We start from the raw sequence: 16675 nt of genomic DNA, 5'->3' as shown, positions 1-16675 counted from the left end.
ATATTATGTTGTAAAAAGTCAGGGTACAGTATGTAGAAAAAAGGCATAAACATTTAAATAAAGTATGTCAAAAAAATCACAAGTCTTAAGTATTTCAAAAGAAAAGTTATGATATATTTTGTTGAAAAAGGTCAAAAAATAATTGTATAGTTGGGACAGATGGGACAGAATATACCAGTGTAGTCAAAGTGTGGCTTTTATTTGTAACATGACACGTACAACAAATACACATTACATCTCAGAGTTTTGCATTTAAAGCGTTTAATAGAGAGGTGTAAACTCATTGCGACACAGTGAAGCTCTCGTGAAATTTTGGCACAGGTTTGACATTTATGACATGACCAAACATAAATAAATGTTAAGACAAAAAGAACAAATGTAGAATTTCAACAACAAAAAAGTTATGCCATATGATTTGTGGTTACTGTAGTTGAAAGAATACGTTAACATAAACTGCTCTACTTCATTGTGCTTGTAGTGTGTCTATAGAAGAAGAAAAAAATAATGAACAAAATAATCTTTACTGGAGGTCTATGAACCACATTTCATTTCATATCATCATCATCAGTGAATGGAGTGACAGTAACTCAGTGATTCACTGAGGGGAAAAAAGATGAAAAGTGGACCTTGAGTTAAGATTATCTTGTAACTATTTCAAAAAAAGTGGATTTAAAAAAAAACAATCTTCTTGATGGCAACAAAGCAGTTGCAGTGTCCTGTAGGCTGAAATCAAAAGTGAACTCCACAATTCAATATGTCAGATCCTTTAATGCTCCTGAGAATAAAGTGCAGCACTTTTTACTGGCACGGTTATTTATGGCTGCTGCTGACGTCGAGGTAGGGAAGGAGAATTAAAGCTGAACTCAGGGATGAAAAGTCCAGCTTTGCTTTGTCTGCAGCAGAGAGAAGGAAAAAGATGAATGAATGGCACAAAGGAACAACTATCCAGAATCACACCACCAGCACACATCCTATGCAGATCTAAAAATAGTGCAAAGGGTGGGGCGAGCAGAGGTAATTATAGTCATTGTGGAGAAACTCTGCTCCTAAGAGTTCACCTCCAGGAGTTTCATTGTCCTTCCCTCTTTCTACATTGCCCCGCCCTCTTTCTTTATTACCCCTCCCTCTTTCTGTATTGCCCCTCCCTCTTTCTGTATTACCCCTCCCCCTTTATGTATGGCCCCGCCCTCTTTCTGTCCCACATGCCTCGGGCCAATGTTGTGCGACAGCTGATACTTGACTTCTCATTTGATAAATCTTCTGTTACAGCGGAGAGGTTTCCTTTCACTCTCAAACAATGCTGTGTGTGTGTGTGTGTGTGTGTGTGTGTGTGTGTGTGTGTGTGTGTGTGTGTGTGTGTGTGTGTGTGTGTGTGTGTATACCTGTGGGATCAGAGCGTAGTGACACATTTCACAGAACTTCGGGCGCTGCTCTTGGCCTGCAGGGGCATCATGGTCCGGGCCTGCAGGCAGTGCTTCCCCTTGTGCGTCAGCTTTTTCAGAGTCAGCTTGTGAGAGCAGCAGTTGAGCGTAAACACCTCCTGAAGAGCAGAGAATAAGACAGGAGGGTGTGAGACTACAGGGTATCTTAAGTAATCGATTAGCTGAGCGACTCAACTCAAAAAACAAACATTTACAGATTCATTGATAATGAAAGTAATTGTAAGTTGCAGCCTTAAACATATAGATTTTAAATGCTCATGTGTAGCATTACATTACAGATTACACACTTGTAACAAACAATACGATCAAAAAGCTCAATTTAAACCGTATTAGATATTCATACATTATAATTAAAAAGTGATTCTTTACCTCCTGTCCACTGGTGTGTAGGAGGTAGATCTCGTAGTGCAGACTGCTGTGCATCTTACGGACCAGCTGCCTGGGTTGCTTCACACGGACCACAATCCCTTGCTCGGTCAAGTTCAGCCTCAAGACAGGAGAGCTGATTTTGGCTGCAGATGCAACATAAGAATTGTATTTAGGTCATGTTTTTCCAATGATGATGACACAACAAATCAAAGAGTACAACAAAAAAGAAGGAGATGATTTATTTATTTTGTTTTGTGTGTGTGTGTTTTGACTTGAAAGAAGAAGCAGACGAGGAAGAGGAGGGTAACTCACTGTCCCAGCGCGGGCTGAACCTCGGGGAGAGGGCCCAGGCTGATTTGCTGGAGGGCAGGGAGGAAGCGTGCACTCTGGCGTAATACCACTCTCTGGGGTCAGCGGTCACGACGCTGAGGTCACACTGAGGCTTCTGGATCCCCTGACAGCCGTCCACGTCCAACCACTCAGGCTCGCCATAACTGAGGAAAAGAGACTTTACTTCACTCTGTGCAACATGAATCATAGTAACATATCTTACAGGCATTGGTGTGTGTGTGTGTGTGTGTGTGTGTGTGTGTGTGTGTGTGTGTGTGTGTGTGTGTGTGTGTGTGTGTGTGTGTGATGGCTCACATCTTCCACTGGACGTAGAACTGCAGAGAGCTTATGTTGCTTGGTGGAGTCCAGTGCACAATGTTTTTATAGTCCACAGAGTCGAACCTCACCTGAGTGGGTGGAGCGAGCATCGCTAGAACTGAAGAAGTTATTGATTACATGATGGTTTATGAAGAATTTCATAATGAAGAATTATGAAGATTTTTTTTTTCAAATATTGATTGATTGGTGCATAGTAAAACAATAATGGTGGTTATTAGACAGCAGTAGAGAAAACAAACTGATTCACAAACAGGACGATACAACACAGTAGTATGGTATTACCATCAGTAGTAGTAGTAGTAGTAGTAGTAGTAGTAGTAGTATAGAAGTACATTCAAATTAAAACCGTCAAAAACTGCAGTCTTGGTCATTTGTCTTATATTATGGAGAAAAAAAAACAAGTATTGTGTTTACATTAAAATAATGCAAATGTTTTTCAAGAATTCAGTCATTTGTTTAGTTCTGACCGGTTCTCCCTAGAAAGACTTTCACCTCATCAATGTGTGCCGTTGTTCCTGAAAACTCAGCAGCGTGTTTTTCAAACCCGTCATGTCATGTTGTTCCATGAAATCTCAGAAGCAGCCGAAATGGAAGTCATATTTCAAGTTTCCATTTCGTTAGTTAGAGAACGTACTGTTTGTTGTACTAAACCCTCTTAATATCTAACACAATTTGTGATTCACTTAATTCAGTGTTTATCAATTCCAATTCTGTTGCTTCTCACATTGTTCTGCTGCCTTGCTTTATTTTATAAGAGTGTGTCGTATTAGTGACCTCTGTTGAAAGTTGGTTTGTCGTATTAGAGGCCGATACATTTAAAGGTACACTCCTTGATCTTGTGACCTTTACATCTGTTCAGTTCCTCTCAGCGAACTGCTTCTGAGAAAGAAATCTGCGTGACGTTGAAATCAAATCAGTCAGACAAGAACAATCCATATGTCATAGAACAAGTCAATCTACCTTGAGCGGTGACACAGACTCCCAGGTTCCCCAACAGCACGGCTCCGAGCAGCAGATCAGTCATGGCGCTGAGGCAGTTTGAGACCGACGGACACACTGGACTGATGCTGCGGACAACACGGCCGCCTTTAACATGCCACCGACTTCCTGTTTTTAAATGCCATCATGCGTGGACCATTTATGGCATTTCTGACACAACGACAACGTTACATGTTTGGTACACAGAAGTACACTTTTGTGCAATACACGCGACAGGTTTCCTTACAAAACAGTGACGGCTCACTTTCAATCAGTGCTGGCATTTGGTTTGTCTGTACAGCGGAGTGAATGCATCATTACGTGGAGGGGTTTATGTTCACTGGCTGTAGAGTAACAATAAAAGGTTTTCCTGGAATCGCTCTCTTTAGAGGTCTTCGAGCCGACTGACACTTTGTTTCTGCTCGGCATCAGATGTTTGAAGGGTCACTGGACACCTTTTTAGAAAACAAAGAGCACTGACATGTGACACACAATGGCATTATTTCATTTTTTTTAAATTGGCAAGTAAAACATGTCAATAGTTGTTGCTTGACACAGTGGTTCTTACACTTTGTTCCGTCATGCCCCCTCTGAAAGCTGAAAAAAAGGCATGCCGCCCACCACTTATAATACCATTTATCAGTAAAACTAGTAACACATGTAATCCTGTTAAAATAAAAAATATACATTTTTCTTCTAATGCATCTATCTCATCATTTTTTTTTTACTTTGCCCAATTTGCCCACATTTCTGGACACCAAGCTGTACTGCTTTGCTGATATTACATCGTACATACTCTGGATTGGACTGTCATCTTTTTCTCAAGTTTACATTTAAATTAATAAAAAAGTAGGCATGAATTTTCCACAGTAATAGTCCTTTTTCACAGCAAATATTTTTGACTTATCGTAGAAAAAGTATGAACACTATTCTACTCAAATGTCCAAGTATACTGTAAATGGCAGTGTGACAGTGAGCCGGCCTGCACAACACCAGCACCCTGAACTGAAGCAGCAAAATGGAATTCAGCCATCATATATATATATATATATATATATATATATATATATATATATATTTTCATGTAAAAGGCCCATTAATACATTCTTTAAATGAAGCTCTGTGAGTTTTTCGCTCTCTTTTCTCTGCAGGTTAGAATAAATGCCCCACTGTCCTGCTTCAGGTTGACACAGTTACAAGTATTCGTTAGTTGAACCATGATTATGAACCGTGCACACATTTTACTGGAAACACCAACAGTTTACTGGAAATGTGTTGCATAATGACTCAGTGACAACAGAGAGAGGGAGAGAAAGGAGGAGGGGTGACATATTTTCTCACACTTCATATTTCCACTTTGTGTTAATTATTATGTATATATTGTGAATGGGTTTATAAATATCTAGAGAGGTGGCTGAGATTATATAATCATTGTTCTGCAAAACCTAAAAATGAATCATGACTGTCCAATTTGAAATCCCGATTTTCTCATTACAGTTGGACTGAACTTCATCAAATGCCATTTGTTTTTAAATCAAATTTTTATATATATATATATATATATATATATTAAAAACTGTAAAAAAAAAAAAGGTTACCAGAAATCCTTCTTTCTATAAACCAGATTCCAAGAATGATTCGAGGACACACACCTAAAAAGGTCTCCCTACTTCCACACAGACAGCAAAGAGGAAGGAAAACACACACACACGCACGCACACGCGCACACACACACACACACACACACACACACACACACACAGAGAGAGAGAGAGAAGAAGGAACAACATTGTTGCACACATGTCATGTGTGCTTCTTCCTTTACATCGTAGCGTGACAGCCTCTGACGTAGTGATTTAGACAGGAACGGCAATAACTCGGCTGTAATGCAGCGGATTCACTGAACTGAAATACCAACTTCCCTTCCTCAATGGTTTGCATTTCATATACAATAATTTGGTGATGGCAACATGAGATTAAAGACAGATATACAGACAGATAGACAGACAACATCCAACACCAGCGGTGGGATAAGTAATCTGATCCTTCACTTGAGTAAAAGTATTAATAATGTCCTTCATTCTAAAGCTTAATATGTGCCTCTTAGATGTGGTGAAGTATAACATTTCCTAAAATGGAAACACTCAAGTAAAGTTCAAATACCTTGTATTTGTACAGTACTTGAGTACAAGTACAGTACTTGAGTAGATGTACGTAGTCACATTATCCTCCTGCCATCACATCTTTAGAACAGGATACAAACAGAAAAGGGCTCATAAATACCTTTATCAGATTTTGTTTTATTTATTGAAAATATGCAAACTAAACAACTACACAAATTACAGAAGATAAACAAATAAAAACAGTAGTTTGCTGACAGAAAAGGAAACATTATGTGGCTAGATGCAGTGAGATGGACCAGATCGATACAGAGACAATGAACAACTAGGGAGCTAAATTATTAGAGAATCAAGTGCTTGAGTTTAATAAACTGTCCGTTTATCCAAACATCAACACATCCAAACAGTGCACGCCCTGATAATCACTCTGGGTGGAAATTAAATCAGTTCTTTCCAATTTTAAATTAGTGGACTGCAAAATATACAAATAAAAGCACCGATTCCCCTTTTCATAGGGAGTTTCACTTAAAATGTGCTGCGAGTTCACTCCAGCCAGACTCTGTACTCATATATTCAGAACTGAGTATAAACTCTTGTGCTCTGTATGCTTTAAGTCATTCAAAAAAGTTGCATACAAAACAATGACTCAACAAGTGACTAAACCTTGGACAAAGGAACAACACGAAGTCTAACAGATGTGTAATGTAACTTACATCACTTCACTGGTGCAAGGGCGCAACTCCTTTCATGAGAAACTTATTTGCAGTTCTCAAAAACTGCATAATTGGACTTAAAGGCCGAGTGAAACATAACATTATTTTCATAAATATTATTAATTTTCAACTGCAGGGTGTTTTCTTACATTTATCTAAATAAGTGCACTTAAAGGCAAAAGATGACCACCCATCCATTTAAACTACACCAGCAGCTGGCAGAGCGATCCCATCGGGAGTTTACACGTTTAGGTTTACGTGATGTAAGATTCTATCAACGACACCCGCCCAAATATAAAAAATGTCACATTCTAACTTCCGGTTCTCTGGGACTTTAAAAAAGGTGCTATTAGCATCATCAATCAAAAGGATTCAATTCAGGTCAAAAACGCAAATAAGCAAACAAGTTATTTCTCAGTATTCATAGACGTACTATTCCGCATAGATTACGGTGTTGTATACTAATGCCTGTATGCATGCGTCACAGGCAAATAGATGATAATGCATAATTAACAGAGGTTCAAGAGACAGTCTGTAAATGTTATCGTTGATTAGTATTTCAGCAGCTTACAGGAGACGCAGCACAGTTAAGGCCCTTTGAGTCCTTGTGTGGGATTCTGTACACGATGAAGCTAGTGAAGCTAGCATGTTGAAGCTAGCATGACGAAGATAGTGAAGCTAGCATGACGAAGATAGTGAAGCTAGCATGATGATGCTAGTGTGTAAACGTCAAAGATAAGTTATTTTTGTTTTTAGCTACAGATAAAAGTCCCGTAGTAATAACTGGAAGTGAGCATGACCACTTGCTGACATCACTTTTAACCCAAGAACACTAACGTCGGGTGATTTCCACCCGAGCGATTGTCGTTACGATATTTTTATTGTGTAGCTTTTGTCCGAGTTGCGTGGGTCCTTCTGTAGCTTCATGCTGCTCACAGACGTTAGTGAAGGTGGGCGTGTCTTCCTGCTCCGATCACTTCTTTTTTTTTCTACAGGCACCTGTTCGGGTGATTTTCACCCGACGTTAGTGATAGTGTAACTAATTGCAATGGTTTTGCAGGAATATATTTAACAAAGGCTCCTTTAGGTGCTGCTTTGGCTTAATAATGGAAATGGAAAGGAAATGTAACTGACATTAAGGTTCACTAGCATATGATCTCTTATTCTGCTTTCACTTGGCGTTGAGACTGTTTGACCAGAGCACACACACCAAACAACCTGAAATCTGTAACCAGTCTCATTTGACCCAATGACGAACATTCAATGTGCCGCAATGTGCAGAGGTCCCACCGTTAGCCACGGTAACCCTCAGCCAGTTCATCTGGTGCCAACTCAACCAACACCGAACGTTTCTCATAACCACTGGAGTACGGCACCTCGTCTTCATCCAGGTGTGTGCCTGGCGCGTACCCAGATTCTCCATTAACCGCTCCCTCCACGTCATCACACACACCTTCATCCTCGGTTGAAATCCTGATGGGCAGACGGAGCTCGGGCTCAGTAGTGGGAAGAACAAACTCTGTGAATTCGTTCTCCTCTGCCGACAGTAGAGGTGTGGGTGAGGAAGGCTCCACTTTTGCCACAATGCATGTCTCTTTATCCACTTCAGAGATCACCTGCCTCAGGGAATTCGGGAACATCTTCAAGACACAAAGAGGAATTCTTAGATATGGGTTGACATTTTGAGACAACTGATTTCCATATAAATGATCAAAGACAACCAGAGTTGGGAGGATGAACATACCACAGACTGCGGTGAAGCTGAATTCGGCTTGGTCCATTTCCGGTACACCATGCAGAGGATAAAACCAATCGCACATAGGGCTGACAGGCTGCAAACGACGTAGACGGCGATGAGAACTAGATGAAACAGATGTAGAATATGTACGTTAACAGAAGGACTCTTAGCCACAAACACACAGTCAAGACAAAGAAACCCGTGGCAGCTCTGACTCAGTGGTTTATTCAAAGTGGGCTTTGTGACTTCAGCAGAATAAAAGCATGAACAGGTTTGTGAAAGAACAGAGTTAAACCGACCAATAATGAGGCTTGATACGGACTGTAGAATAAAAAGGGTCCAGCTGCTGATGATCAAACCTTCAGCCTGGTGTCGGGAGTGAAAACGTTTGGGAACCAGTGGTGGAACAAACATCTTCTCTTTAAATCTGAGGTCACACTTTCAAAATAGTAACTGCTTATTTCCAGAAGACACCATAAATCATGGCGGTTTATGGTTTTAAAAGGTGTTAATATTAAAAGGAAAATACACCTTGAAGAACAGCCATTGGCGATGTACAGGGTTGGCTGAGTTAGAAAAAAGCAGAAACCTAATCTACTATTATTTATTATATTAATATTGTTATGATATTTATTTTCTTTTGGATAAAGTAAATACAAAATATGGCAATAAAGACTCACAATAAAAATGCTGAAATGTCACCATTATTATATTATATGGGCAGTTTTGATCAACTGGTAAGTGCACAAACCATCCGGCTTTGCGTTTAACACTTGCAGGGTTTTTTCCTTTTTTCCAACCAAGAGGCCAAATTTCAAGATATTTGCAAAAGGCTTTACCAGGACATTGTAATAATGGAATGGATGCAAGGTCACAGTAACCTTTGACCAAAACCATCTGATCAGTTCATCCTTAAATTTCAATCCAGGCGTTCCGTAGCTATTGTATTCGACAGACAGACAGCTATATATCGACAGACAAACAGACGTGCGTTCGTTCGTACGAGAGACAACCAGAAAGAAAAGAAAAAAGATAAAAACGTTACTCAACGGCTCGGTGCTTCTTCTCGTGGCGGGACGCAGTACTCTTGTGTGGCTTGAACTAAGATCTTATCCAGCTCTCCATTCATCTTCAGACAGTGTTTCTTCTGTGCAGCATCCACTGGAATAGTCTCCTCACAGACCCTCTCGTTACATTCAAAGTCGAGGTGTCCCTCCTTCTGAAACAAACAGTGACAGTAGTTGTACAACTACTAATAAATGATAAAACTACATCAACAGAAGTATTTCATGCTAAACCAATCATCATTGTTTGACTAGTAGTCATCACATGAGGAAACTGAAAGGTCTTCATCTAGTTATCTCATGTCTCATTAATGTCCTTCCATCTTTAGAAGGTGGAGCAGGTATTTAAACTGCAGTCTGACCTGGTGGATGATCACGACACGGTATTGAAACCAAGATAGCTTGTTGCTTCTCTGCTTCCTTTTTCTTTTATTCAGACTGCTTGGCAACTTTTGCGGGTACACCAGTGAGGGATGTGTGAAGCGGAATCGGACAAAGCCATCATGTTGGATTTCAACGTTCACTGATGGGAAGTCCAAATGACCTGGAAACATGAAAATGGCTTCATCGTAATCTTAATTTCATGTGAGGGACGCAGGTATGCTGAGATGATGTATGAACAGCTATTGCTGACATTTAGTGGGAAACTGTCAGAAAGTATCTCACTATTTGTTTGTGGAGTTAGACAACAAACAAAATATTGTTTTGATGGAATTTGTTTAATCTATGTAGAAATGAATGGGATATTGTTATATAATCATTTAAAATGCTGTATTGAATAAACAGGTAATGACATATGTATTTGTATTTCAACAAAAGAAAAATATTATCTTTCCTTTTTTCAAAAGAATGTTGTGCTCATTCAAGTATAGTTTTCAGAGTTTACGTGGTGCACCTGAATGCACCATGAGGTCCTGTTTTAATCTGAACTATTTATTGATGTACATTGATATTGGATTATTAATATTTTTTCAGCTCCCTTTTTTTTGTCAAATAATAATTACTTTACAATTAAGTCAACTTATTCATAGATTGAAAATTATCTTGTAAATAAATGCATCAATTACTTTTTTATTTTATTAACCAATGAGATGCTTTACTACTAATTCAGTAACTTGTTCCAGATGATGCATCCTAAATTACTTCAATGATCTCCTGATTTGTCCTCCAGCGACACCAAGAGGTTGACATTGGACGGATTGCCCGACATTTATTGCACAAATGCATGTTGGTCCCGTCATTGACTCCAAATGTAACCGGCATGGTTGTCATTCATTTTTACCATATTTTTCTACCCGTCTATTTTCAGGAGATGCATTAGTGTTTGAACTCATTAATTCAGGTTTTTCAAACTAAAAAGTGAAATATGATCGACAACAATACTCACATTTCTGATTTGCTTGAGAGGACTTGTAATAGCTGAAAGAAATTCCTTCCTCAGCAGCAGACTCATTCTGTCCAATTACGGCAGTTAGGGCAAGATGGTATGCATTATTTGTGTCAGAGAGAAATGACACGTCTGCTTGTAGTGGAGCTGAAGAGTTCACCCAAAACTCTTTAGGATACCTGGGGAAACAAATGAGACAAGACTGACCTTGTGAAGAGAAAATAATGAGCAAATAACTGAAAGACTAAAAGCACTTACTATCATCATGTCTTGAGAAGTTTAAAACGCATTAACAATAGCTAGCCTACTGTACATGTATGTGGACAGTCAATAAATGCTTAATAACACTTTTAATTGTTTGGAGCTAATAATAGATATCTTGTTCAATATATAATCATGTTCAAGCCCAAACCCTAAGTTTTTTCTACATGAACATAATAAAAATTTTGATAGGTTACTGTAAGAATATATTTGATTAAATTAAGGACAGGTGTGTAGAATTTAGCGATATCTTGGGATGTAGATGAATACCCCTCATCTCGGCTGTCGGCTATTATGCTTTGGCTCATTGCAGCCGGGCAGCTTGTCAACCACTTTAATCCTCTTCACCCTGGAGAAGACTGCCATGTCCAAACATTGGTAAATTATGAATTATCTTTTGCATGGTGTGTGCGACTGTTTTCCCATTTCTATCTTCACCGGGCTCAGCCCCTCTCGCCCTCTCTTTCACCCTGAAAGCACTTCAACCACAGCACCTCTGCATGCAATGCTCAATCTTATCGCTTAGTGGTTGATGGTCGGGTAATACTTCTAAACGGGCAAACTGACGTTTAGCAGGTGAAGTGTACAAAGGAAATCACTAACCCGTCTTCTGCGTCTGTTGAGCCAATATTGACTCTGAATCTCAGCCCTGGGGAGTGTCGGTTGTAACTCCATTTCAGAACGTTGTGCATATTGCGGCAGTGCAGTGTCACGTTGGTCGGCGGCTCCACTGTGGAAACAGAGACACAAAACGTCAGACTGCAGACGTCACAAGGTATTCACGTTTCATACTGAACGTTCTCAAAACACAGCCAGGAAATTAATATTGCACACATAATTGTTAGAATTCCCCTTTTTTAACACTTTCATTAACATTAAAGTAACTTAAAGACTCTCTGCTTAATCCTCCCACCACCCTTCTTCCCCATAAATCTGTAAAAAGTCTGGGTCGGCTTTGTGTCTTTTAAAACCTCCCACTAGAGGGCGCTGCATTCAAACTGCTACACAACACAATCCTGGTGAACCTCTTTTATGGGTGGACATGCTTTGCCATGCCTACACAGACAGAGACAGGAAGGTTACAGAACACAAAAATACAGCATGTGCAAGATAATTTTGTCAGAAAATAGTTGGGCTTTCGTTAACAGACAAAGTGCAGTTAGTCCACGTATATTTCTTTAAACTTGATCGTAGAACTACAACTTCACTCAATGTACTGGGTTCTTTAAATCTAATCGACCAGAAACTTGCAATGTGAATGTTCTCTCCTGATATCGAGGAACCCAGAAAAGGGACACTTCCTAACAACACGCACATACTTCCTTTAATTAAAAATAGCAAAAACAGAGTACAATTAAACCCGACTCCCTTGTTAACTGAACCTCACTTCAGTGCCGTGACTTGCAGTTGAATGTCAGGCAACTCAGCCTCATTAGAAGACCATCAAATGATTTCAATCGTAGTGATGATCAGCTCTGGAACCAAGATTTATTTTTATCCAGTGAGTGTTTACACAAGCCTGACGATTTACCTCAAGTTACAGGAAGCAGCCATGCCACGCAGCATTGCACAGTTACTGTTAAAAAACACACACACACACACACACACACACACTTGTACATTTATCATGCAGGCCGAAACATGTTGGGATATGCTCTCTTCAAATTTGTCAACAAAAATGGTTGGATTAAAATTATTAAAAGCTCATTCTTGGCATACACAGTATAAAAGTAATACACTGATGACATTTGTTTTAACTCTCCAAGTGTGTTCAGGAAAGTAAAGAAAGACAGAGAGAGAGAAATAAAGACACAAAGATTAAGGTAAATAAATAAAGTAGTGTTTTGAAGTTTGACTTTGGCCTAGCATTTTCAAAAAGGTCAATAAAAAAAAAGAAGCCATGGCTGTACAAACCTTAAAAAAAAAAAATCAACCCTGAATGAGTCACCTCTGTTAACACACACATTAAGAGATTAAAAGTACATTTCAGTTTCAATTCCTCTGTGAACTAACATGCACGTGATATCATATACCCACACAAAAGCAGAGCGGCTCAGACACAAACACGAGTGAAAGAGAAATCACAGATGAAGGCGAACGTGCTGTCAAAGAAGCGTTAACCGCTACTGTCACGTTGGTCGCTGAGGGCGTTCACCACAAGGTAGCGCGAAACCACACCAGTTCAGAATTTTAACTGCCGTTTTACGTTGTACCTGTTAAATCTGAGATTGCATCAATACTAGAGAAAACAATTCCTGGCACAATTATTTACAGCACGGACAAATACATAATCCTAACTTTAAGTACAGTAGAACAATATTCAAAATGTCAACTTTGGGAAGGAGGTCAACCCCCCAGCTGAGGAAAATTATTTACTAAACACTGAGCATGTTTAGAAGTTCATACGAGAGAAGCAGCTTGTAAGAGTCACTTCACGAGAAAAGAGAAATATGATATAACACGTCTGACAAATTTGTGCATAGGAAGCAAAACCACTTTCCGAAGCAGGAAGAGCAAATGCTATCAGATGTTAAAAAGGAGGTCAGTGGTGATGAAGGAAGTCCAACAATGTGCAATGAAACAATTATGTGCAAAAAGATTATTGAGTGCAAATATATGAGCATTCAAGTACAAAATCTTTCTATTACTTCTTGATACTTAATATTTCCTTGTTTTCATTAATGCTTCCTGTTTTTATTAATGCTTCCTCTTCCTTGTTACATTTGTTGATATTGTATATATATCATCATATATGAATCTTCTCCTATTGCATATTGTGGTGCATTTGTTATTGTCATCTTTATATCTCTGACTGATTTTGCAACCAATTGGGAGTTTTGTTGAGAAAATGACCGTAAAGCTCCACAACTAGCACTGTGGTGAAATGTTAGGCGAGGCATGACACAATGGGAAAATCTATTCCAATGTATGACTGAAACTCCAAAGGTTGGGTTTGTATTCTCTTGGAAAGCCCCACTCAGTGCCAGAAGTTGTGCTATTGTATACGGTGACTCATCACAACTGTATCAATCTCTCTCACAGATAATACACCACGTATATATCCACGCTTAACTAACAGAAACCGATTTCAGTCAGATTGATATACAGCTGCCAGAGCGCTTTTATTTTCTCTTGAGGCAGTTTATAACCCTGCTGCCGTGTCTTCCTGATAAGTCTGTGAATTATAAGGGTCGTGGCTGTCAAACATTCCTCCAACTTCCGGTCATTGTAAATTTGCTCATATGCAGGCCTATAAAAACAAACAAACAAACAAACAAACAAACACACACACACACACACACACACACACACACACACACACACACAGTTAAGATTATGATGAGTAAAAGTAATGTATATTTTTTTTATATGAAGGAAATCCCTCCTTTTTTGGCCAAACTTTAGGAGAGCCGTCCTGAGATTTCACCTTAATTACCACAGTGTAACATTCAGCGTAAATGGAATATTCGTAAATTTCAATTCATTTTGTAATATATTTTTTGCATACCCATGGTAAGTTATTTGCCTAAACAGGTTTGTATAGGCGAGTATAGGTGTATAGGCTACTTTGAGGTAGGAGTTTGTTTAGTCACTTGTTAAATGTCGGAGTGATTCAAATCAGTGTTGCCATTTTTCTCATAATTATTTATATTTATTTATCAGACATAGACGAGCAGAAAATACTGAATTACCTAAATAGTTCATGTTTACAAAGACGTCAAGCGGTCCGGCTGATAGCATGACCAAAAATGCATTTAAGCATAATGTGTGTTGCAGCAGATCCCTCAGACTGAAGAGGATCGATGCAAGTTTGCTTGAGGACTCGTTAAATCAGGGGTGTCCAAACTACGGCACGCGGACCATTTTTTATTGGCCCGCAGCAAGTTCTAGAAATATAATGGCGAGAAAGCATTAAATGATGTTTGGTGAAGATCCAGAAATGGTTTTAAGAGCCCCCCCCCCATTCTTCCTGGCAGTTTGACAGCCCAAGTTTCAGATCCTATTTCTAAACTTCAGCATTTTTGTTGCAGGGTCTGCCCTTATTAGAGACTTGCCTGTGTTACTTATATGGCAAATGAAGCAACATGTTAAATAACTATACCGTATTTCATCAATTTCTAATAAGAAAAGAACATTTACAGGCATACCACAGTACACAATATTCCAGTTGATATCAATTTTTTTTTAAGTACACCTGCATGTATGTTGGCTTCTGCAGGGTGATTCCTGCATGTGATACTGTCTGTTTATCTCTAATTCTAACAAATAAAAAAATGCAGAACAATTACAGAAATACATTACACAAACAAAGTGTCTTGGGTAATACTGAAAAGTACAAAGAGGAAATAAAGAAAACCCCAAAGACAGAACTTCTCATCAGGAGGTTTGTTCAAGCAGCCATATTTGAACTGAGATGAATCCATCCAATATATCCACGATTATGTTGTTTTGGTAGTTACTTTATTATTGAGCAGCATGTTTAAGAGCTGTCTGGGGTCAAATGTAACGTTACACACTATATTAAAGCTAAGGTGTGATCCCCTTCTTACAGCTAAACGCTGTCTTCTTCTGTGTTAAAGGGTCATTTTATGATTACAATAATATATTGTATTTTTAATGCCGGAGAGACTGGTATTGTGAAACTGCATCTGCCTAACGTGGTCCACGTCAACTGTACAGTGTCTGAGCATGAAAACAATTATAAATGGTGGAAGTGAATAGGATAGCTCGCGCTTCCCCGCGAGACCAGCGCTACGTCATACTTTCACCTCTTCACACTAAAACTGTCACGACCTCCCGCAACATTTGTGTTGTGACAAAACACAAATGTGTCAACAATTGTGTGACACGTCAGGGTTAATTCGGCACCACGGAGGAGTTGAACCGGGCGGAGGCTTCAACACATGAAAGCTAATTATCTGATGCACATGTGCGTAAGCTAGTAACGGAGCTGCGTAAACTCACCGAAGGAGAACGCCGCTTGTAGGCAGCCGAGGAAGAGGGAAACGGAAAGAAACGACGCCAAACCCATCCTCAACTGGCGTTTCGTTGTTTTTCTTTTTCAATGTAACTATGAAACTAAGACACTAACGAATCGCAAGTTTCCTTGGGAAGCGGCAGGAAAACCACCAACAGGGCAGCATCTCAGCTCCCGAATTCGTCAAAGCGGATGCTACGTCCCCTTTCCTGTGCTGCCTTCCCAGACCTCGTAAATCGACGGTTCCAAATACTACATACTTTTTTGTTCTTTTTTTCAGTTTTGTGTGTCAAATCATTTCCTCAAATAATGTTTAAACACATATATACTCTTATTATTAAAGGAAGCCCCTCCCATGTATACCTTCATCCATGAAATACGACCTAAGAGAGCAAAACAACTTAATTCTGAAGGAGAAAAAAAGACGTCGGTATCATACTTGGCAAAGGCTACAAAGCAATAAAAAGAATAGAAAACAGCAACAATAAACATAAGAAATAGCACATCACAGATCGGTTTTAACATACACAACGGCCAACGTTGCTCTAATAAATCTTAAAGTCCGATGGCGTTTTTCAAGTTCTAATCATATTATTTCCGACAGCACCTGAATGCAGCAAACGTTGGCTGGTGTTTTTGTCACGTTGGGAAATGACCTGTTTTTCCAAAGAGTTTTTTCTTCTTCTTCTTGAATACCTCCTTTTTTATTTTTGGCAGCAAATGAGTAATGTGAGTAATGTGTGTGTAAAGTCCAATGATATATAAATTATTAAAAATACTTTCTAAGCCGTTAAAAATTATCATAGGCCTACATAACTTAATGTTTTAAAATACAATTTTAAAAATAACGCCTATGCTTTTGAGAGTGAGACTGGCCATACCAATATGAGATTACATATTGACATAACCCTAACCCGAACATATATATATATATATATACGTATATATATATATAT

General features: G+C 39.1%; 2 protein-coding genes across 2 annotated transcripts; both read right to left on the bottom strand.

Moving 5' to 3' along the window:
• Window positions 1-873: 873 nt before the first annotated feature.
• On the bottom strand, window positions 874-3504 carry il22ra2 (interleukin 22 receptor, alpha 2; the record flags this gene model as incomplete). Its single annotated transcript, XM_079230201.1, has 6 exons — window positions 874-893; window positions 1383-1540; window positions 1812-1954; window positions 2124-2305; window positions 2457-2577; window positions 3441-3504. 5 exons carry the CDS (start codon window positions 3502-3504, stop codon window positions 1391-1393), a joined length of 660 nt encoding a protein of 219 aa, XP_079086327.1. The 3' UTR covers window positions 874-893; window positions 1383-1390.
• A 2240-nt stretch (window positions 3505-5744) lies between these two features.
• On the bottom strand, window positions 5745-15813 carry LOC306746552 (uncharacterized protein). Its single transcript, XM_079229479.1, has 6 exons — window positions 15707-15813; window positions 11345-11471; window positions 10560-10659; window positions 9080-9248; window positions 8036-8151; window positions 5745-7931 (listed from the first exon to the last, which is right to left on the bottom strand). Exons 1-6 carry the CDS (start codon window positions 15771-15773, stop codon window positions 7584-7586), a joined length of 927 nt encoding a protein of 308 aa, XP_079085605.1. The 5' UTR covers window positions 15774-15813; the 3' UTR covers window positions 5745-7583.
• Window positions 15814-16675: the final 862 nt, after the last annotated feature.

This window comes from Taurulus bubalis, assembly GCF_910589615.1.
Source record: "Taurulus bubalis genome assembly, chromosome: 14".
Lineage (NCBI taxonomy): Eukaryota > Metazoa > Chordata > Actinopteri > Perciformes > Cottidae > Taurulus > Taurulus bubalis.
This window is presented reverse-complemented; position numbering and strand designations above follow the sequence as displayed.